The following is a 20,658-nucleotide window of genomic DNA, read 5'->3' as shown; positions in this document are numbered from 1 at the left end:
AAAGGCTTTTCTCGAACCCAGTATGGGCCATCATCTTCCGAAGAGCACTTAATATGGAGTCAAAGCTTTCTCTTCTAATAGACTATGCAGCCGATATCGAGACAAAACTGAATCTCAACATTATCCGTCAATCTCAGTATGTACATTGAGTAAATAGTTAACATTTATCTTATGTACTGATAATAGTTCATTTGCAAAAAAAAATTAATATGGGATTGCTACAAACTCTGAATAAAATTCAATAAAACATTTATTCATAATACTTATTTTTACCTCACTCTTTACATCGGTTTAAGTTATTTTTTTCAGTGCATAACTAGATTTTATTCATGTCACTAACATGTTGTATTTCCTCCCTGATATATCCATTCCCAACTATTTAAGTATGTAAATAAGTTACAATAATACTCACAATTACCTAATGCATGATATGTCTAGCTCGTTCTTAGTTTTGATCACATCCTACTATTTACAAGATTTGCTATATAGATATATTTAAAAAAACAATAAATAATATTAGTTTTCAAAATATATTAATATTTAGATGCAAATACATTCAAATAGTTATGTTTGCAACGATAGTAAAAATTTAAACAAGTTAAATGATTTGTTCTCCCAAATTATTTCATTCTCAATCTTTAACATGATATACTTAAAGTTTCTAAACAATATCGTTCGCATTTATTTAACTTTTTATAATTGGATCTCAACCAAAATGCTACAAATTAACTAACTTTATTAACGGGTTTTTTTTTGCAGGTCCAGTGCAACAGCTGAAGACCAAGAATGAAACAAGCGCGTGATACAGCGAAAATAATTAAACTTTTAATGTTTTCTAAATACGTGCTACTCACGAAAAAAACATAATATATGTATAAATTATTATATTGTTATAATATCTACACTTTACTCCTACTCTGTACATATACTTTAGCCGACCAACATTTTCTTTTCAACCACATTGTGTTAGTCAATATGCAACAAAAAAAAATCATATATTGCACAACATATCTGGGCAAACACCTCAAATATTGAGGTTCGCCCACCTAGTATTACATAATATTGCAATATCATTTTTGTACCTTCTTCGTACTATTGTTTAAAAATTGAATTCTTAATCGCAACATGAGTGTGTTCTCAAAAAATCACATTAGCAATGATAAATCATGCAAATTTTATAAAAGGTTAAAGACTTATGTTAGAATATATTATTGTTAGCTCTCAATGGTAGATTAATCATTTTAATCTTTTTGTGTTTACCCTAGCTATATAAAGATATTTCTTTGTATTCCTTTTTCAGTTTTACAATACTACGACTTGAACTTTTCGCTCACTCTCTATTTCTTCATGGTATCAGAGCCTCCACTTCATGGATCTGTCAATCGTAGAGAAGAACTGTTAATCTCATCCACAGCTTTCGCGGATCGAATTGTGTTCGTACAACTTTTTGTACAACTTTTCGTTCGTATATAACACAGCAAAAATGACGACAGTTCATACTCTAATTGATGTTGCTTCTGCTCATCGATGAAAAATCTCTCAGATGGATGTCAAGAATGCCTTCTTGAATGGTGATCTTCATGAAGAAGTTTTTATGGCTCCTCCCCACGGTGTTGCTCACCAACCTGGTGAAGTTTGTAGACTTCGTAAGGCTCTTTATGGTCTGAAACAAGCTCCTCGTGCTTGGTTTGAGAAATTTTCTATAGTGATTACTTCGCTTGGGTTTATCTCTAGATCTTCTACCGAAGCCGAGTATCGTGCTACGGCTTCAACCACTTGCGAGATTGTTTGGTTACGTTGGTTGCTTGCGGATTTCGGTATCCTTCTTCGTCATCCTACTCCGTTATATTGTGATAATCAGAGTGCAATTCAGATTGCGCGCAATTCAGTTTTTCATGAGAGGACAAAACACATTGAGATCGATTGTCACGTCACTCGTCATCATCTCCAGCTTGGCACCATTAGTTACCTTTCGTTCCTTCTTCTCTGCAGATAGCTGATATGTTTACTAAGGCACATTCCGCTTCGCGTTTCCTTTTTTGTCTGACAATCTCTCAATGCTTTTAGCTGTAGCATCGTGAGTTTGAGGGGGGATGTTAGAATATATTATTGTTAGCTCTCAAGAGTAGATTAGTCATTTTAATCTTTTTGTGTTTACCCTAACTATATAAACATATTTCTTTGTATTCCTTATTCAGTTTTACAATACTACGACTTGAGCTTTTCGCTCACTCTCTATTTCTACAACTTAGACACCTATTTATTTTCATTTGAGTGAAATATATATTTCGATATTTCAAACTCCTAAAATATATAAAAAAAATTTTATAGAAGAGGATTTAATGCAATCCGGTGATTTATACATTGCTGATTCCACGAAAATATGAAACAATATATGATTGATTGAAAAGTTTGCGACTTTGTAAAATCATTATTTTATGAAGGCTAAAAATATAAATTTTAATGCTGTGGGGTTTTTCTGGCGATATAGTCTAATTAGGTGTTTTGGGGATAAATTCATTACTATAAAAATTTTATGGATATAAAATTTTAAAATTACTTTTCTCATTCAAAATTTTAGTTTGGCACCAAAATAAATGAATTTAGTAACTTTAATTTTAAAAGTTTACGTAATGTTGGTAAATTTTCTTCCTAGTCCGATATCACATTAATAATTAGATCAAAATAACTGAAAATTAAAAAATAATACACCAAGATCAAAGTTTGACGAGTTAGAGAAGTAAAATATAAGATAAATAAGTTAGTCATAAAAATAAACTTATTTTCCACACAAGGATAAAGCTCACACCTGTTTTCAGATTTCGAAAGGGTTGTGATGTTTTTAAATCGGACCGTATTGTCCAGTTCGACTGGCCACTAGTTTGGTCCAGACTTACTCTATAAGCCATTTTAACGATCAAATAATTCAAAATTGATCAAGAACCAGTTGTAAACCGGTTAAAAACCGGTCCAATATGTTCACCAATTTTTTTTAATATTTTTACTTTTTTAGAATTTAATTATTTAATTATATTTATTTGAAAATTAGAGATTTTTTTGATTTATTTTGTTGTTAAAAATATTGATATAATTATGTTTGATTATATGTATGTTGTTTTGAATTTAAATGATAAATATTTTAATTATTTATATACATATTTAAGAATTTTATAGTTAAAAATATATTATTTACTATATTATATTATTATTTTATGTAATATAATAATTTTTCGATCCGATCGTCGGATTGATCAGATTTATATCCGGAAACATTGAGAATCCAATTCAAATCTGACAACATTTGAATTAAAGTTGTTTTATGCGGAAATCTCCGAATGTATGTCTATTTTTAAATTTTTAGAACATTTAGTCTCTTTGGCTGTCGAAACAGATCCTCCTAGGCTCCTACGTTCATACATAAACCCCTTAAATTTACTCCAAATGTATAATTTTTTTTTAATCTAAATATGGGCCTTCCTGGAAATGGACGGCTCATATGTTCGCAATAACTCGGCGGATGCAATATCTTACCTACTTGGAAAGGACAGATCTAACTAAAACTTGCAAATTTAGGTATTTTGATTTGATTCTAATTGGTTTAATTTTTTTAAAACTATACCACAATATACAAACAAAAACATGGAACTATTTCTTTTTGAACATAAACCGGTAATTAAATATGTTTCACTTAAAAAGTGAAGTGTGATTGAAAAAAGTTGGGAACATAAGTATGTGAAAAGCTCCAAGATAGGAATTAAATGACTTTTTAATGACTCGTAGCCAACATGTTGTTCATATCTAACTAGGTTACCTCATGTTTGATTCAATATAATTTCGTCTAATTACGCCGCTAATTACCCCTTGTGGTTTGAGGGTGTTGCATTTGATTTTTAACCCAGATTATAAATGGCAAAAAAAAGAGGGATAAAATTCAAGTTTAAGTTATTTAAAAAAAGAAAATAGTTTAAAATTGATAATAATATCCTTGGAAGATCTGTTAAAATTTCAAGCCAACCTGGAAATTATGGTTAAATTTAAATAATTTAATTTATCTACATCAAAATAACCATGATTTTGTTAAAATTTAAATTTATACAAATAAATATTTTATCTACATCAAAATATTTGCCGACATTTAAGATGACATATCTAAATAAGTCAAGAATCAGATCTTATTTAAAATTATTTGTCCCAATGTTATTTTAGAGCTCATTATTATTATATGTTTGTCGGAAAAACATGGGAGAAATTGGCCATGGACCACAATATTACCTGTCACGATGGACCATAAAGGAAAAGATTATTGGTCAAATCATCAAACAGAATAAATCATTATTTTTTTGGGTAATTTTCCATGTTTTTAATTGGACCGTCTTACGACTTCAAACTCTCTCCATTATATATAATAAATAAATAATAAAAACAAAAGCATCAACAGTCACATGCGGAAAGTGAATGGGCAAATTTGAAAAAAATACATCTGCTCATCTTTTATTTAAGATTCAGTACTTAGAAGATTTTTTTTACAAATTAATACCTGACAACACTACAAACTTAGTTTTAACTACCTACAAAGATAATTTTACATTTTTGCCCTTTTACTATTTAAATAAATATATAATTTTATTCATCAAATTAATTGTGTGTTTTCTATCTACCAAAATATTAGTACCTATTCTGTGGTTTCAGATACTTTATTTTGTTATTTGAATACTTCAAATGTGTAAAAAAATACTATATTTTCTAACAATCACCATAAATTCAGTCGTTGTTGATTTTTCATTAAAAATACATTATGATGACTTATTCATGTCATTTTATTTTAAAAAATATATAGTTCATCAATCATCATTAAAATAAGATTAAGTACTTATTTTGACATAAAAATATCTATTTTTAAGTTTCAGATACTTGATTTGGCTCTTTAAATACTCTAAATATGTAAGAAAATACTGGATCTTGAACGATCACCATAAATTCAGTCACTGTTTGTCTTTTCATGAAATGTGTATTTGAATGACATATTCATTTCATTTAATATTTTTTTGTAAAAAAAAATCAAATTCCCAACTGAGCATGTAAATTTTAAAATACTTAGTTTTACTTGAGAAATGCCTATTTTCAGTTTGCAAATACTTGATTTCGTAAATGAGATACTCACAATATGTATTAAAATACTGGATATTCGAATAGACAACGTAAATTCATCAAATATTGGTATTTCAATGAAAAATGCATTTGGATGACATATTAATCTCATTTAATATTTTTTGTTAAAAAACCAAATTCTCAAATAAGTATGCAAATTTTAAAGTACTTAGTTTTACTTGAGAAGTACCTAATTTGAGTTAATACTTGATTTCGTAAATGAGATACTCACGATATGTATTAAAATATTGGATATTCGAATAAGCAACGTAAGTTCTCCAAGTATTGGTATTTTCATGAAATATGCATGCATTTGGATGAGAAGTACCTAATTTGAGTTTGCAAATACTCGATTTGGTACAAGAGATACTCATAATATTTAATAGAGTATTGGATATTCAAATATGCAACGTAAGTTTACCAAGTGTTGGCTTTCCATGGAAGATTCGTTTGGATGACATATTTATCTCATTTAATATATTTTCTGTAAAAAAAAAATCTTAAATAAGCATGAAAATTTTAAAATACTTAATTTACTTGAGAAGTACATAATTTCATATTTCAAATACTTGATTTAGTACATGAGATACTCATAATATGTAATAGAATATTGGATATTCGAATATGCAACGTAAGTTCACCAAGTGTTGGTATTTCTGTAAAAAATGCATTTGGATGACATATTTATCTCATTTAATATTTTTTTGTAAAAAAAAAAATCAAATTCTCAAATAAGTATGAATATTTAAAAATACTTAATTTTACTTGAGAAGTACCTAATTTCATATTGCAAATACTTGATTTGGTACACGAGATACTCATAATATGTAATAGACTACTGGATATTCGAATATACAATGTAAGTTCACCAAGTATCGGTCTTTCCATGGAAGATGCATTTGGATTACATATTCATTTTATTTAATATTTTTTTGGTAAAAAATATTCTCAAATAAGCATGAAAATTTTAAAGTACTTAGTTTTACTTGAAAAGTATCTAATTTGAGTTTGCAAATACTTGATTTCGTAAATGAGATAATCACAATATGTATTAAAATACTGGATATTCAAATATGCAATATTTCCATGAAAAATTCATTAGGATACTTATTCATGTCATTTAAATAAATAAACATGGTTCATTGTTCATCATGAACTAATTGGGAGATATATATTATGAACATAGTTCGTAAATGAGCTTGAAGTTTGTACTTTAAGTATATCTATCGATTCTAAGATTAATTATTTATAAAATACTCATCAATTTTAATTTACAATACTTTTTGATATTCATTTAATGACTTATTTGACAATTATACTTATTTGACATAATACTTATTGGTAATTATTCATTATACTTATTAGTATTTTTTTCTTTATACTTATGAGTATTAATTTATAATAAAATTAATATTCATTCACAATACATGTTGGTATTCATTAAATGACAAGACAATACTTCGTTGTATATCATCTTCATTAGTATTCATTCATAATATTTATTGGTAATCATTCATTATATGTATCAATATTCTTTCATTATACTTATTATCAAATTTGAGTTTTAAAATGGTAAAATCAATTATCAGTGGAATCTAATTATGTAATACTTGTAACAATTTAGGTATCACATTTTTATTTCACGGATCTCATCATCAAAGGCCACTCAATATTGACTTCAAATTATATATTTTGACATCATCAAATAATCGAATTTGAGTATTTAAATAGTAAAATCAAGTATTTGTGGAATTCGTATTTGGTATTATTTGTATTAATTTAGGTATCACATTTTTACTTCACGAATGTCATCATCAAAGATCACTCAATATTAACTTCAAACTATATAATTTGACATCCTCAAATAGTTGGATATAAGAATTTAGGGAGTAAAATCAAGTATTTGCGAACTCGCATTAGATACTCTTTGTATCAATTTAGCTACCATATTTTAACTTCACCAATTTAGATACTCTTCGTATCAATGCATCTTCTATGGAAAGATCAACACTTGGTGATCTTGCGTTGCATATTCGAATATCCAGTATTTTAATACATATTGTGAGTATCTTATTCAAGATATAAAGTATTTGCAAACTCAAATTAGATACTTCTCAAATAAAACTAAGTATTTTAAAATTTCAATACTTAGTTGAGAATTTGTTTTTGTTTTTGTTTTTTGTTTTTACAAAAAAAAAAAATTAAATGAGATGGATATGTCATCCAAACACATCTTCCAAGGAACGATAAACACTTGGTGAGCTTACGTTCCATATTCGAATATCCAGTATTTTATTAAATATTATGAGTATCTCATATACTAAATCAAATATTTTTAATCTCAAATTAGGCACTTCTCAAATAAAAATATGTACTTTAGAATTTTCATGCTTAGTTGGGAATTTGTTTTTTCTTTTACAATTTTTTTTTAAATGAGATGAATATGTCATCCAAATACTTATTATATGGAAATATCAATACTTGTTGAACTTACGTTTTCCTATTCGAATATTCAGTATTTTAATACATAGTGTGAGTATCTTATTTACGAAATCAAGTATTTGCAAACTTAAATTAGGTACTTCTTAAGTAAAAATAAGTACTTTAAAATTTTCATGCTTAGTTGAAAATTTGTTTTTTTATAAAAAAAAATATTAAATGAGATGAATATGTCATCCAAATGTATATTCCATAAAAATACCAACACTTGGTGAACCTACGTTGTTTATTCGAATATCCAGTATTTTAGTACATATTGTGAGTATCTCATTTACGAAATCAAGTATTTGCCCAAATTAAGTACTTCACGTATTGGTAGACTCGAACAGATACTTTTTGTACTAATTTAGGTATCACATTTTAATTTCAAAAATGACACATCAAAAGTCACTCAATATTACTTGAAAACTATATTCTTTTATATACCAAAATAATCAAATTTGAGTATTAAAAAGACAAAATCAAGTATATGTGAAATCAAATTAGGTACTATTTGTATCAATTTAGGTAACACGTTTTTTATTCACAAATATTATCATCAAAGAACATTCAATATTATCTTCAAACTATATATTTTTACATACTCAATCGAATTTGACTATTTAAACGGTAAAATCAAGTATTTGTGGACTCGAATTATTTATTATTTGTATTAATTTAAGTATCACATTTTTACTTCACGAATATCATCATCGGTGTCAATTAATATTAACTTCAAATTATATTTTGGCATCCTCAAATTATTGTATATGAGTATTTACGGGGTAAAATCATGTATTTATAGACTCTAATTAGATACTCTTTGTACCAATTTAAGTATCACATTTTAACCTAACAAATGACATCATCAAAAGTTACTTAATATTACTTGAAATTTAAGTATTTTCTTGCACATTTGAAGTATTCAAATAGCCAAATCAAATATTTGGAACCCCAAAATAAGTATTTTATCGATCAAAATAAGTACTTTTTCTAATTCAACAATGAGTGAGAAACTATGTTTTTTAAAAAATTAGATGACATGAATAATTAATCTTAATGTATTTTCAATTAAAAGACCAACAATTATTGAATTTATTGTGATAGCTCGAAGATCCAGTATTTTCTTACACATTTGGATTATTAAAATAGTCAAATCAAGCATTTGAAACTCCAAAATAGGTATTTTGTAGGTCAAAATAAATACTTAATTTTATTTCAAGATGAGTGATGACATATGTTTTTTCTAAAAAAAAAATGACATGAATAAGTCATCCTAATGCATTTTTCATGAAAAGACTAACAATTACAGAATTTATGGTAAACGCTCGAAAATATAGTATTTTCTTATTTATTTGGAGTATTCAAAGAGCGAAATCAAGTATCTGAAACCCCATAATAGGTACTTTATATATCAAAATAAGTATTTATTTTTATTCCATGATAATTGAGAAACAAATTTTTTATAAAATTATACTTTAAATGAAGAAGATTCATGTAATTTTTGTGACTAAAATAATATATTTATTTAAATAATAAAGGGTAAAAATGTAAATTTTGCTTTGTGAGGAGTTAAAACTAAAAGCATAGATTTGTCAGGTACTGATTTCTAAAAAATTATGACTAGATACTGAATCTTAATTGAAAGATTGACAGATGTATTTTTTTGGAATTTACGGAAAGTGAAAGTGAATCCCTCCAAAAAAACAAAATTTATATTATATTTTCCCTATTTTATAAAGAGAGAGAGAGAGAGACTGGTCGTGCTTTCATTTTCTGATTTTTTTCGTGTTTTCATTTTCTGATTTTTTTTTATTGTAACTAACACAATTTCTTTTACAGGAGTGTGTATATTTTTGCAAGTTTTCGGTGCAATCTATTATACATGATTGTTTCATTTAATGTTTAACTCAACTTCTACCAATTATATATATATATATATATATATATATGATTGTTTCATTTAATGTTTAACTCAACTTCTACCAATTATTATATATATATATATATGATTGTTTCATTTAATGTTTAACTCAACTTCTACCAATTATTATTATTATATATATATCCTTCTAACCAAACTGTCACGCCCAGGGACGGGGTTGATCGACACCGACATTACTCTCAAATTTACAGTCGAAAACAACAAGTCTCAAAAGTACAAAATTCAGAAACCAATCTTTTTATTCATAATACTGAATATTTCATTGTCTGATACAAACTCAAATAACTAATGTTTTACCGAGAAAATGTAAAAACCAGACATAACAATGCCTTAACAGATGCAACGGAAAAATAAACATAAATTAAAACTGAGAAACAACAGTCTTCTTCACCAGCCCCATAACTGATTCTGCTCTTCTTCTTCTAACATTTTTATCCTTGTTTTTATTTGAGATGAATTTGGTGGATGAGTGATATGGTCGTCACTCAATAAGCGGGGGCGAGAATAACTCCACGTTTTCAAAACTAATTTCAACAGAAACGGTAATACAAATAATATACAGAAACTCTTACTTTCAGAACAGAAATCGGTATTCAGGAATAACAGGTGTTAGAACAGAAATCAGAACTGAAAATTTAGCAAGCAAGCACTGAGCACGTTTGTGAATTTTGCTAAACTGATATCTGTCCCCTATATGTTCTCTCCTCTAAGGGGTGAGGCCAGTAATCAGTAATCAGAATTCAGTAATTAGGAATGTTTCAGAATATATATTCCTATCATTAGTTCACTAGGTTTCAGTGCTTCAAAAATCAGATATTAGAAATCAAAAATACATATACTTTGCTTCAAAACAGAAATTATCAAACTGATTTCAAGATATTTATACATAAGCCCACTTACCGTAATTTGCTAGAAAATTTCGGTTGAAGCCTGAAATCTGCTTGCACTCGCTACTGGATTTTACTGCTCGAAAAAGGCACTCTCTTAGCTCGAATTTCTAGTGATAACTCAATATTTGTGTAACACCAATTCAGAGATTTGAGGATGTTATTTATAGGCAAAATTCTGACTGTTAGCCTCTCAATTAATTGCCAAAATATGTCATTATGTGACATTAACAACATTTATTTCATGTAAATGCTTCAGTTACAAGTCATAAGCAGAATCAACAGCTGTCTGCTGGAATCTCGCGCTACTGAACTCTTCTGCTGCTGGATCCTATCTGCTGGAAAAATATTATCTTCTGAAATATTAGTTGCTGCTGGAATTGTTAGCTTCTGCTGAAATTTTTGCATTACTGCTGAATATTGTTAGCTGCTGCAAAATGCTAGCTACTGCTGGAAATTCGGGTTCTCACATCCCTCCTTCCTTATGAGAAGTTTCGTCATCGAAACTTGGTTATAGATGATCTTCAAATAGATAAGGGTATTGTTATCGCATCTTTTTTTCCAACTCCCAAGTAACTTCTTTTTCGGTGTGATTGGACTATTGTACTTTGACATATGGAATAGTTCGTCGCCTCAATACTTGGTCTTTGTTATCCACAATTCGAATCAAAATTTCTTTATACTTCAGTTCTTCATTTAGATTGTCCTCAACCAACAGTGGTCCAGCTTCAAGAATATGACTTGGATCGGAAATATATCTTATTAACTGCGAAACATGGAAAACATTATGGATCCTTGACATATCGGGGGGAAGTGCTAATCTGTAAGCAAGTGTTCCCACTTTCTCTAGAATTTCGAAATGTCCAACATATCTGAGATTTAGTTTTCCAGCCTTATTGAATCGGATTACACCTTTCATGGGTGACAATTCACATATGATTTTTCTCCAACTTCAAATTCCACGGGTCTTCTTTTTAGGTCAGCCCAACTTTTCTGTCGATCTTGTGCAGTTTTTAGACTGTCATTGATCATAGTAACTTTATCCACTGTTTCTTGGATCATTTCAGGTCCAACGATGGCTTTTTCCCTTGCTTCATCCCAATATAGTGGTAATCGACACTTTCGTCCATACAAAGCTTCATATGGTGTCATTCCAACACTGCTGTGATAACTATTATTGTACGCGAACTCGATTAAGGACAGATGTTCACTCCAATTACCACTAAAGTCTAGAGCATATGCTATGAGCATGTACTCAAGAGTTTGTATTGTCCTCTCAGTTTGACCATCAGTTTGAGAGTGATATCCCGTACTAAGAGTAACTTTTGTCCCCATAGCTTGTTGAAAGCTCTTCTAAAAACGAGATGTAAACCTAGGATCTCTGTTTGGTAGTGTGCTAGCTGGAACTCCATGTAATCATACGATATCATTTATGTATAATGTGGCCAGTTAACCATATTATAATTCATGCGGACAGGTAAGAAGTGCGCAGACTTCGTGAGTCTGTCTACAATTACCCATATTTCATCATGACCTTGTCTCGACTTTAGTAAACCGACTACAAAATCCATGGAAATATGTTCTCATGTCCATTCCGAAATTTCTAATGGTTGAAGAAGTCCACAAGGTCTCTGGTGCTCTACTTTGACTTGTTGGCACACGAGACACTTAGAAAAAAATATTGCAACGTCCTTCTTCATTCCACTCCATCAGAAACTTTTCTTCAAATATCTGTAAATTTTGGTACTGCCAGGGTGAACTGAAAATTTTGACTTGTGTGCTTCAGACATGACTTCATGTCTAAGATTTTCAATGTCAAGTACACACAATCGTCTTTTCATCCACACAACTCCCTTGTCATCTGTCTGGAGATCTGATGATTTTCTTTCTTCGGCTTGTTGTTTCAGGTTCACCAAGGTGGGGTCCCGATCTTGACTTATCTTGATCGTTTCTCGGAGGCATGGTTGTACTGAAAGTGACGCTAGGATTACTTTGCCCATATTCTTCCGACTCAAAGCGTCAGCTACCTTGTTCATCTTGCCCTGATGATGGCTTATCGTCAAGTCGTAATCTTTCAGGAGTTCAATCCATTGTCTCTGGCGCATATTAGTTCTTTTTGAGTGAACAAATATTTGAGGCTTTGATGATCAGTGAAGATCTCACACTTGGCTCCATAAAGATAATGTCTCCATATTTTTAGTGCGAACACCACTGCAGCTAGTTCGAGGTCATAGTGTCGGATAGTTTTGCTCATATGATTTCAGTTGTCTTGACACGTAGGCAATTACTCTTCCATCTTGCATGAGCACACATCTTAAACCTCCTTTTGATGCATTGTTGTATATGGTGAAGTCTTTTCCTTCAGTTGGCAGTATCAATACCGGAGTAGAGGCAAGTTTCTTCACTTCAATGTCACGCCCCAGGGACGGGTTTGGTCGACATCGGCGTTGCTCTCAAATTTACATTCAAAAACAACAAACTTCAAAAGTACAAAATTCAGAAATCAGTCTTTTTATTCATAATACTGAATATTTCATTGTCTGATACAAACTCAAATAACTAATGTTTTACCGCGGAAATGTAAAAACCAGACATAACAATCCGGATGGTCTAATTTTTTTTAAAAAAAAATTATATATAAATTTTCTTTAATTTTATAATAATATGATATTAGTTCGGGTAGATCAATTTAAAATATTTAAATATTCTAGAGTTAAAATTATAGCTTGAGCAGAGCCATATTTTTGGCTCCGCCACTGTTTACAGGTACTTCTCATTAAAAGTAATTACAATTTGGCAAAAATATATCATTTTATTCGTGATTACAATTTGGTGATGAAAATTTGCAAATCACTCCGTGCACGACAAAAAAAAAAAAAAAAAAACTAATTAAACAAATTAAATAAAAATAAGAAGTATATACATAAATATTATTTATTCTACATCAGAAAATATTTGTAAATATTATACATTAAAAGGAAGGCATTTAAACTAATTGCGTGCGTAAAAAGGAATACGATAATTAATATCTAACACAAATGGATTTATTCAATCCTAAAGCTTATCCTCATGATTTCCAAACGTTAATAGTTCACAAACGTCATCGAAGCGGAGATCATCGGTTAATTTCTTTGGTGGCATAGAAAGATCACTCCCATCATCCATTAATCCCACGGGATTGATTTTTGATCCAGTACATAATCCCTCTTCCTCCCCTCTATCATCAACAAACAGAAAATCTTTCTCCAGCTGATCCCCCGCTGTATCAATCAAATTGCTCCACCAACGAATACATTCAGCGGCTTCTTTTGAAGACATTGACAGTGATGCATTAATTGAAGAAGATGGCTGTAATTTATCCTTGTTGTTATTTGATTGGTGGTCATGATCTGTTTCCAATCTAGCCCCCGGATGATCATGGATCATTAGGGTAGAAAAGTTAAGAGGTCGAGGCCGGATGATGTTTGCCTTAATACTGATATTTTCCTGGTTGGGTTGTCCCTTTCCTCCACCTGATTTCTTCTCCATCCGGCTGTTCCAAAAGTTCTTTATGTCGTTTGCCGTTCTTCCGGGGATTCTTCCAGCAATCAACGACCACCTGATTCATGTTTGGAATCAAGAAAAACTGATCAGTTGTCATATTATATGATAATTGACCGTATGATACGAGTAGAGTACGTGATCAAATCAGTTGTTGCTTTAATAGAATTATAATTAGAAACAATAGTATTCGTTAATTATTTCTTAGTTATATTGTATAGATGTCGGTAACAAATAAAACAATACTTTTCAGGAAGCGGCGAAAATTTGAGTTCAGAACAATATTAATTATGTTAACTAACCTTTGTCTATTACCGATGCAATAGATTTTATATTCTAGTTAGGTGGTTTACTTTTGTATACTAAGATGACATTAATTTGAAAATCTTCAAACTCGAAAAACGAAAAAAAAAAAAAAAGAAAAAGAAAAAGAAATGTAGCTTCTCTACCAGGGCTTTAGTTACAAACTCACAAGTAATGAAATATCTCTTTATTATTAGGTTTTCTTACCCTTGAATCATAAGATAACCTCAAAATTTATTTACGACAATATATTGACATGGATCCATATCCGATCGAGTCGAAAAGGATCCCCCGTGTTGATTGGATTTTTATCCGAAAACATTGATAATCCAATTCAAATCTGACAGTTTGAATTAAAGTTGTTTTATGCGGAAATCTCCGAATCTATGTCTATTATTTAATTTTTAGAACATTTAATCTCTTTGGCTATCCAAACAGATCCTCCTAGGCTCCTACGCTCATACATAAACCCCTGAAATTTACTCTAAATATATATATAAAAAATTTATCTAAATATATATGGACCATCCTGGAAATGGACGGCTCATATGTTCGCAATAACTCGGCGGATGTAATATCTTACCTACTTGGAAAGGACATATCTAACTAAAACTTGCAAATTTAGGTATTTTGATTTGATGTTTTTAAAAAAACATTTTGATTTGATTCTAATTGGTTTAATTTTTTGAAAACTATACGACAATATACAAACAAAAACATTGAACTATTTCTTTTTGAACATAATTAAATATTTTTCGAAAAATTATTTTTAAAAAGTGAAGTGTGATTGAAAAAAGTTCGGAACATAAGTATGTTAAAAGCTCGAAGAGAAGAAATTTAATGATTTTTTAATGACTCATAACCAACATGTTGTTCATCTCTAACTAGGTTACCTCATGTTTGATTCAATATAATATCGTCTAATTACGCTGCTAATTACCCCTTGGGGTTTGAGAGTGTTGCATTTGATTTATGTTGGTTGAGGCATGTTTATTTTTAACGTAGATTATAAATGGCAAAAAAAGTGATAAAATTCAATTTTAAGTTACTAAAAAGAAAAGAAAATAGTTTAAAATTTAAAATAATATCCTTAAAAGATCGATAACGGACTAACAAAGAGACCCAAATGTCACGCCCTGAGACCGGGGTTAGTCGACACCGACGTTGTTTTACAACCACACAATTGAAAACAACAAGCCTCGTAGTATAATATAAACCAAAAATCAGTTTATTACTCATAATCAATCATAAGATTGTCTTTACAACGTAGATTCTTAAAACAAAAAAAATATGTTGAAGCATTTATAACTTACTAAGCGAAAACAAAAATAAACATCTTGATTCTTCTTATTATCAGCCCCAAAATTGGTCTTGTTCATCTTCCTCGATTTTCTCTTCCGATTTATCTGGAGAGAGTAGAGTAAGGGGGGTGAGTGATATGATCGTCACTCAGTAAGCGAAGGCCGTTCGAGCACATACATAACAAATACACATGAATTTTGAAAACCATATATCATATCATGCATAACATGATTCTCATAACATGTCATGATCATAACCATAATCATAATTTTGGCCAAAGTAATGAGATTCATATACTTCTCATGGTTTACTGATATCAATCCCTAATTTTTACTCCTCTAAGTGGGCGAGACCATATAAAGGTTAGGATCCCACCGTGTAAGGGCTATAAACATATCATGCATATTGGAATTCTTACTCATATCCAATTGAATCCTCACAGTGCCGAAACATAAAACATACGATGCTAAGTATAATACATTTCATATATTATTCAAAAACGAACTAATTCATACACAACATATTTTAAAACAAGTCCACTTGCGAAGAACAAGTGTGTAAATTATAATATAGCAAAAACTCATTTATCTTAGACTGGAAGAAGAGGTGAAGAACTCGGAAACTATGGAATAATCATGCAACCAACACTTCGAAAACGCAACAGCACATCTACTGAAAAATTAGACGCCTTATAAAATTTCTTGCGCCTTATTGAACCGTTGGATCGAGTTTAAACTTTTACAGTACGTTCACAAGTATATCAAATAAATTATCAACGGTACAGATCGAGTTTAGAAGTGGTTTTAACCTACTTATGGACAAAAACTGTAAATATGTTGTTCCCGCTAGAATCTGAGCAGTTTTTTTACTAAGGCTGTAAATGAAAAAATAGTCGTTGGATTTTGTTCAAATTTGGATATGTTATTCAAAACATATGAAAGCAAACGGTGGAGATCAGATTCTGAAACCTGGAATGTTGGGACGAAATTCCAGAACTTGGACAGATTTTTAGTCTCTTGGCAGCTTCTTAACTCGATTCTTGGCATCACCCCGGGGGAAAAAATTCTCGAAAATTTGAGAGAGAGGAGCTCGAAAATTTGAGCTTGGAATGTGTAAATTTTGAATGCACATGCCCTCTTATTTATAGGTGTTTGGATAAAAATCCTATCATAACCGAGTTGATATTTCTTCCATAATTTCATAATTATCGATATGTTTTTTTGTTGAGAAAAACTACCTTGTATGTAATAGTTTCTTCCAAATTCGGCTGATATCTAACCATAATTTTGAATTTATTGTGTATCTTGCATTGAATTTCGATTTTCAAGTATTTATTGGCTTGCAAATTTTTTTAAATATCATGTATTATTTAATATTTTTGAATTTATTATTTTAACAATAATATCATAATTCGAAAATAAATTTGTATACATGTCTATATTTAAAATTACAATCCAAAATTTTATTTTATCACACCAATGGAAATTATGGTTAAATTTAAATAATTTAATTTATCTACATCAAAATAACCATGATTTTGTTAAAATTTAAATTTATACAAATAAATATTTTATGTACATCAAAGTATTTGCGCACATGTAAGATGACCATATCTAAATAATTCAAAGAATCAGATTTTATTTAAAATTATTTGTCGCGATGTTATTTTAAAGATCATTATTATTATATATTTGTTGGAAAAACGTGGGAGAAATTGGCCATGGACCACAATATTACTGTCACGATGGACCATAAAGGAAAAGATGATTGGTCAAATCATCCAACAGAATAAATCATTATTTTTTTGGGTAATATAAATAATAAAAACAAAAGCATCAACAGTCACATGCTGAAAGTGGATCCCTCCAAAAAAAATTATTATATAATATTTTCCCTATTTTGTAAAGCGAGAGAGATAGAGAGAGACTGGTCGTGCTTTCATTTTCTGATTTTTTCGTGTTTTTATTGTAATAACACAATTTTATATATATATATGTGTGTGTGTGTGTAATGATTCCAAGAATGTTTTGGATACATGGAAAAAGTCATAGAATGAGTTTACAGGTACTTCTCATTAAAAGTAATTACAATTTGGCACAAATATATCATTTTATTGGTGATTACAATTTGGAGATGAAAATTTGCAAATCACTTCATGCACGATCAAAAAAAAAAAAAAAAAAACTAATTAAACAAATTAAATAAAAATAAGAAGTATATACATAAATATTATTTATTCCACATCAGAAAATATTTGTGAATATTATACATTAAAAGGAAGGCATTTAAACTAATTGCGTGCGTAAAAAGGAATACGATAATTAATATCTAACACAAATGGATTTATTCAATCCTAAAGCTTATCCTCATGATTTCCAAACGTTAATAGTTCACAAACGTCATCGAAGCGGAGATCATCGGTTAATTTCTTTGGTGGCATAGAAAGATCACTCCCATCATCCATTAATCCCACGGGATTGATTTTTGATCCAGTACATAATCCCTCTTCCTCCCCTCTATCATCAACAAACAGAAAATCTTTCTCCAGATGATCCCCCGCTGTATCAATCAAATTGCTCCACCAACGAGTACATTCAGCGGCTTCTTTTGAAGACATTGACAGTGATGCATTAATTGAAGAAGATGGCCTTTCCTAACTCCCAAAGCATCGACCCTGTCCATTTCAATAATAGTTCTTTGATCGATGATCTTTTTAATGTTTCCTTATGTGTTGAGACAAAGAAACAGACACTTAGAATTCTTTAAACAGGCAAATGATTAAATCATCGATACATAATTCCAATCAACTTGCACCTATTTATATGCATGTAGCACCGTCCAAAACCATATGTCAGACGTGCACTGATAATTTGAGAGCACTGGTCCTTCAATTAAATTGGTCTAAATTTAATTTTGGTGATCTTTTTTTAAAATCAGGTTTTTTCACTGCTAGGACGAAGTTGATAATTACTGACCTTTGGATCTGATGATGTTCACAACAACGGCTCTACAAACTACAGTGCACAACACCATGATGTGCATTATAGAGGATCCAAATTATTGACATCACACTACCAAAAATGTCAAGACAAGCTGGCGGGACGGGCCAGCCCGCCACCCGCCGCAACACGCCATTAGACGAGGCGGAGCGGGTCAGCCCGCCATTTTGGCGGGCCTCTAAATGGCCAACCCAGCCCAACCCACCTTGGGCCGCGGGTTAGGCGAGTCAACCCGCTTATTATTTTTTAAAAAAAAATACTAAACAGTATTAAAATAAACATAGAAGAAAAATATGTTTCTGTCAAATAGTTTCATAAAAAACTTAAAAACATTGAAATAAGACATTGAAAGCATACAACAATCAACATAATCCATAAAAAATAAAATGTTTATTCTAATTCACACAAGATTTCATCGTACACATGTACTAAAATTAACTCATGTAATATCACTAACCATAAATATAATGAAACCTTTAAATGTGAATTCCAAATCTTTTTTAGTATACACTTTCTGCAATTTCTTAAGGGTTTGTCCTCACAAGAAAACAAAAATTAACGATCTTAAGGGTTTGTCCGCACAAGGCACCTAGCTCTTACCATCCACATTTTCTTAAAAAGTGAGAAACATTGGAGGATAACAGAAAGTCGAGAAAACAGACGGTTGTAAATTTCAGAAAATATTATGTGTTCAACAATACACATAATTACTTTATTTACTATATTATTTCGATAATTCTGGATTAGTTTGAGTTAAACATTAAAGAAAAGGGAGGAGACTGGAGAGTATAATATCTTCAAAAAAATAGAAGCATAGAGATTTTATCAGATTGATTTAAGTTAGGCACATGAGAAAAAATAAGGAAGAAATAGGAATTTTTATATAAAACTTAAAAATATAAAATTCTACTCTAATTTGGCGGGCCAGCCAGCCCCGTTTAGGCCCGCGGGCGTCTTGGCCCGCAACCCAAACGTGCTCAACCCGTTTGGCCCGCCTCCAAACGGGCTGCTATTTTATCAACCCAACCCGCTCAATTTTTATGGCGGGACGGTCCGGCCCGACTTGCCTGACCCAATTTGACAAGCCTACCAAAAACCCGCCCGACTTAGCGATGGAACTACAGAGACTTGTTAATTTTAGCGGCGGTTTTTCCAAAATCTGTCACAATTTCGAATTTTATCAAATATTTAATAATACCGTGGGCAAATTACCGCAGTTTTCTGATACCGTGGGCAAATTAGTGACTGTTTATTTGAGTCCTAGCTGATAGTAACGACGGTATCAAAAACCCACCAGTAGTTGCGATGATACTTCATAAATCGTAACAATACTTGGCGACAATTTTTCATCAATCGTCACAAATACAAGAGCTTGAGAGAATACTAAACTTCGTGATTATTTAAGTATAATTTGCATGCTGATCGACGACGAAATTTAATTGTTTGTTTCCGTCGTCAATTCAAAATTTGGATTCCTTGATGGAATATTGCGATGGATTGCTTGACATCGCCACTATTTAGCGACAGTTTTTTTGTATAAATCAATTGGAAAAATTGTCGCTTTTTATATAACGACGGTTTTTTAAAATCAGTTGCAAAAACCGTCGCAAGTCACTTATAAATTAAATACCTCTCTCCCCTAATTTTCTTCAACGATTTTCGTCCATTCTCTCTAGCATGGACTATTTTTTGCCATTCTTTTTTCAAAATTTCATGCATTTTAATTATATTCTAACACATGTTTCGGCCTATTATTGTAGATCTTGGGGCTGATTTCAAGTTTACACACATACACACACACATATTTATAAATATATATATATATATGTGTGTGTGTGTGTGTGTGTGTTATACATTTAATTTATTGTTGTATATTGTGTATAGAATTATGTGCATGCTATATATTATGTAATTATAAATTTATTGCATATATGCATGGGAAAACATGCATGTTTATATATATAAATCTAAGTAAATATAATAGTTTTTATGCTTCTGATATATTATTAAATGCATGTAACTAGCTAGTAATTTTACTGTTAATTAGTAGATTTAT

General features: G+C 30.4%; 1 protein-coding gene across 1 annotated transcript in view; it reads right to left on the bottom strand.

Moving 5' to 3' along the window:
* The window catches only part of LOC142538889 (transcription factor MYB114-like), a 73,055-nt gene extending 54,646 nt beyond the window's left edge, over positions 1-18,409 (bottom strand). The window contains exon 1 of the mRNA XM_075644181.1: positions 18,252-18,409. Coding sequence (XP_075500296.1) covers positions 18,252-18,285 — 34 coding nt within the window. The 5' untranslated portion in view covers positions 18,286-18,409. The remainder of the gene's footprint in view (positions 1-18,251) is intronic.
* Between the last annotated feature and the right edge of the window lie 2,249 nt (positions 18,410-20,658).

Source organism: Primulina tabacum, chromosome 3, assembly GCF_025594145.1.
Source record: "Primulina tabacum isolate GXHZ01 chromosome 3, ASM2559414v2, whole genome shotgun sequence".
Lineage (NCBI taxonomy): Eukaryota > Viridiplantae > Streptophyta > Magnoliopsida > Lamiales > Gesneriaceae > Primulina > Primulina tabacum.
Note: the sequence above shows the minus strand (reverse complement) of the source record. Positions and strands in the feature narration are given on the sequence as shown.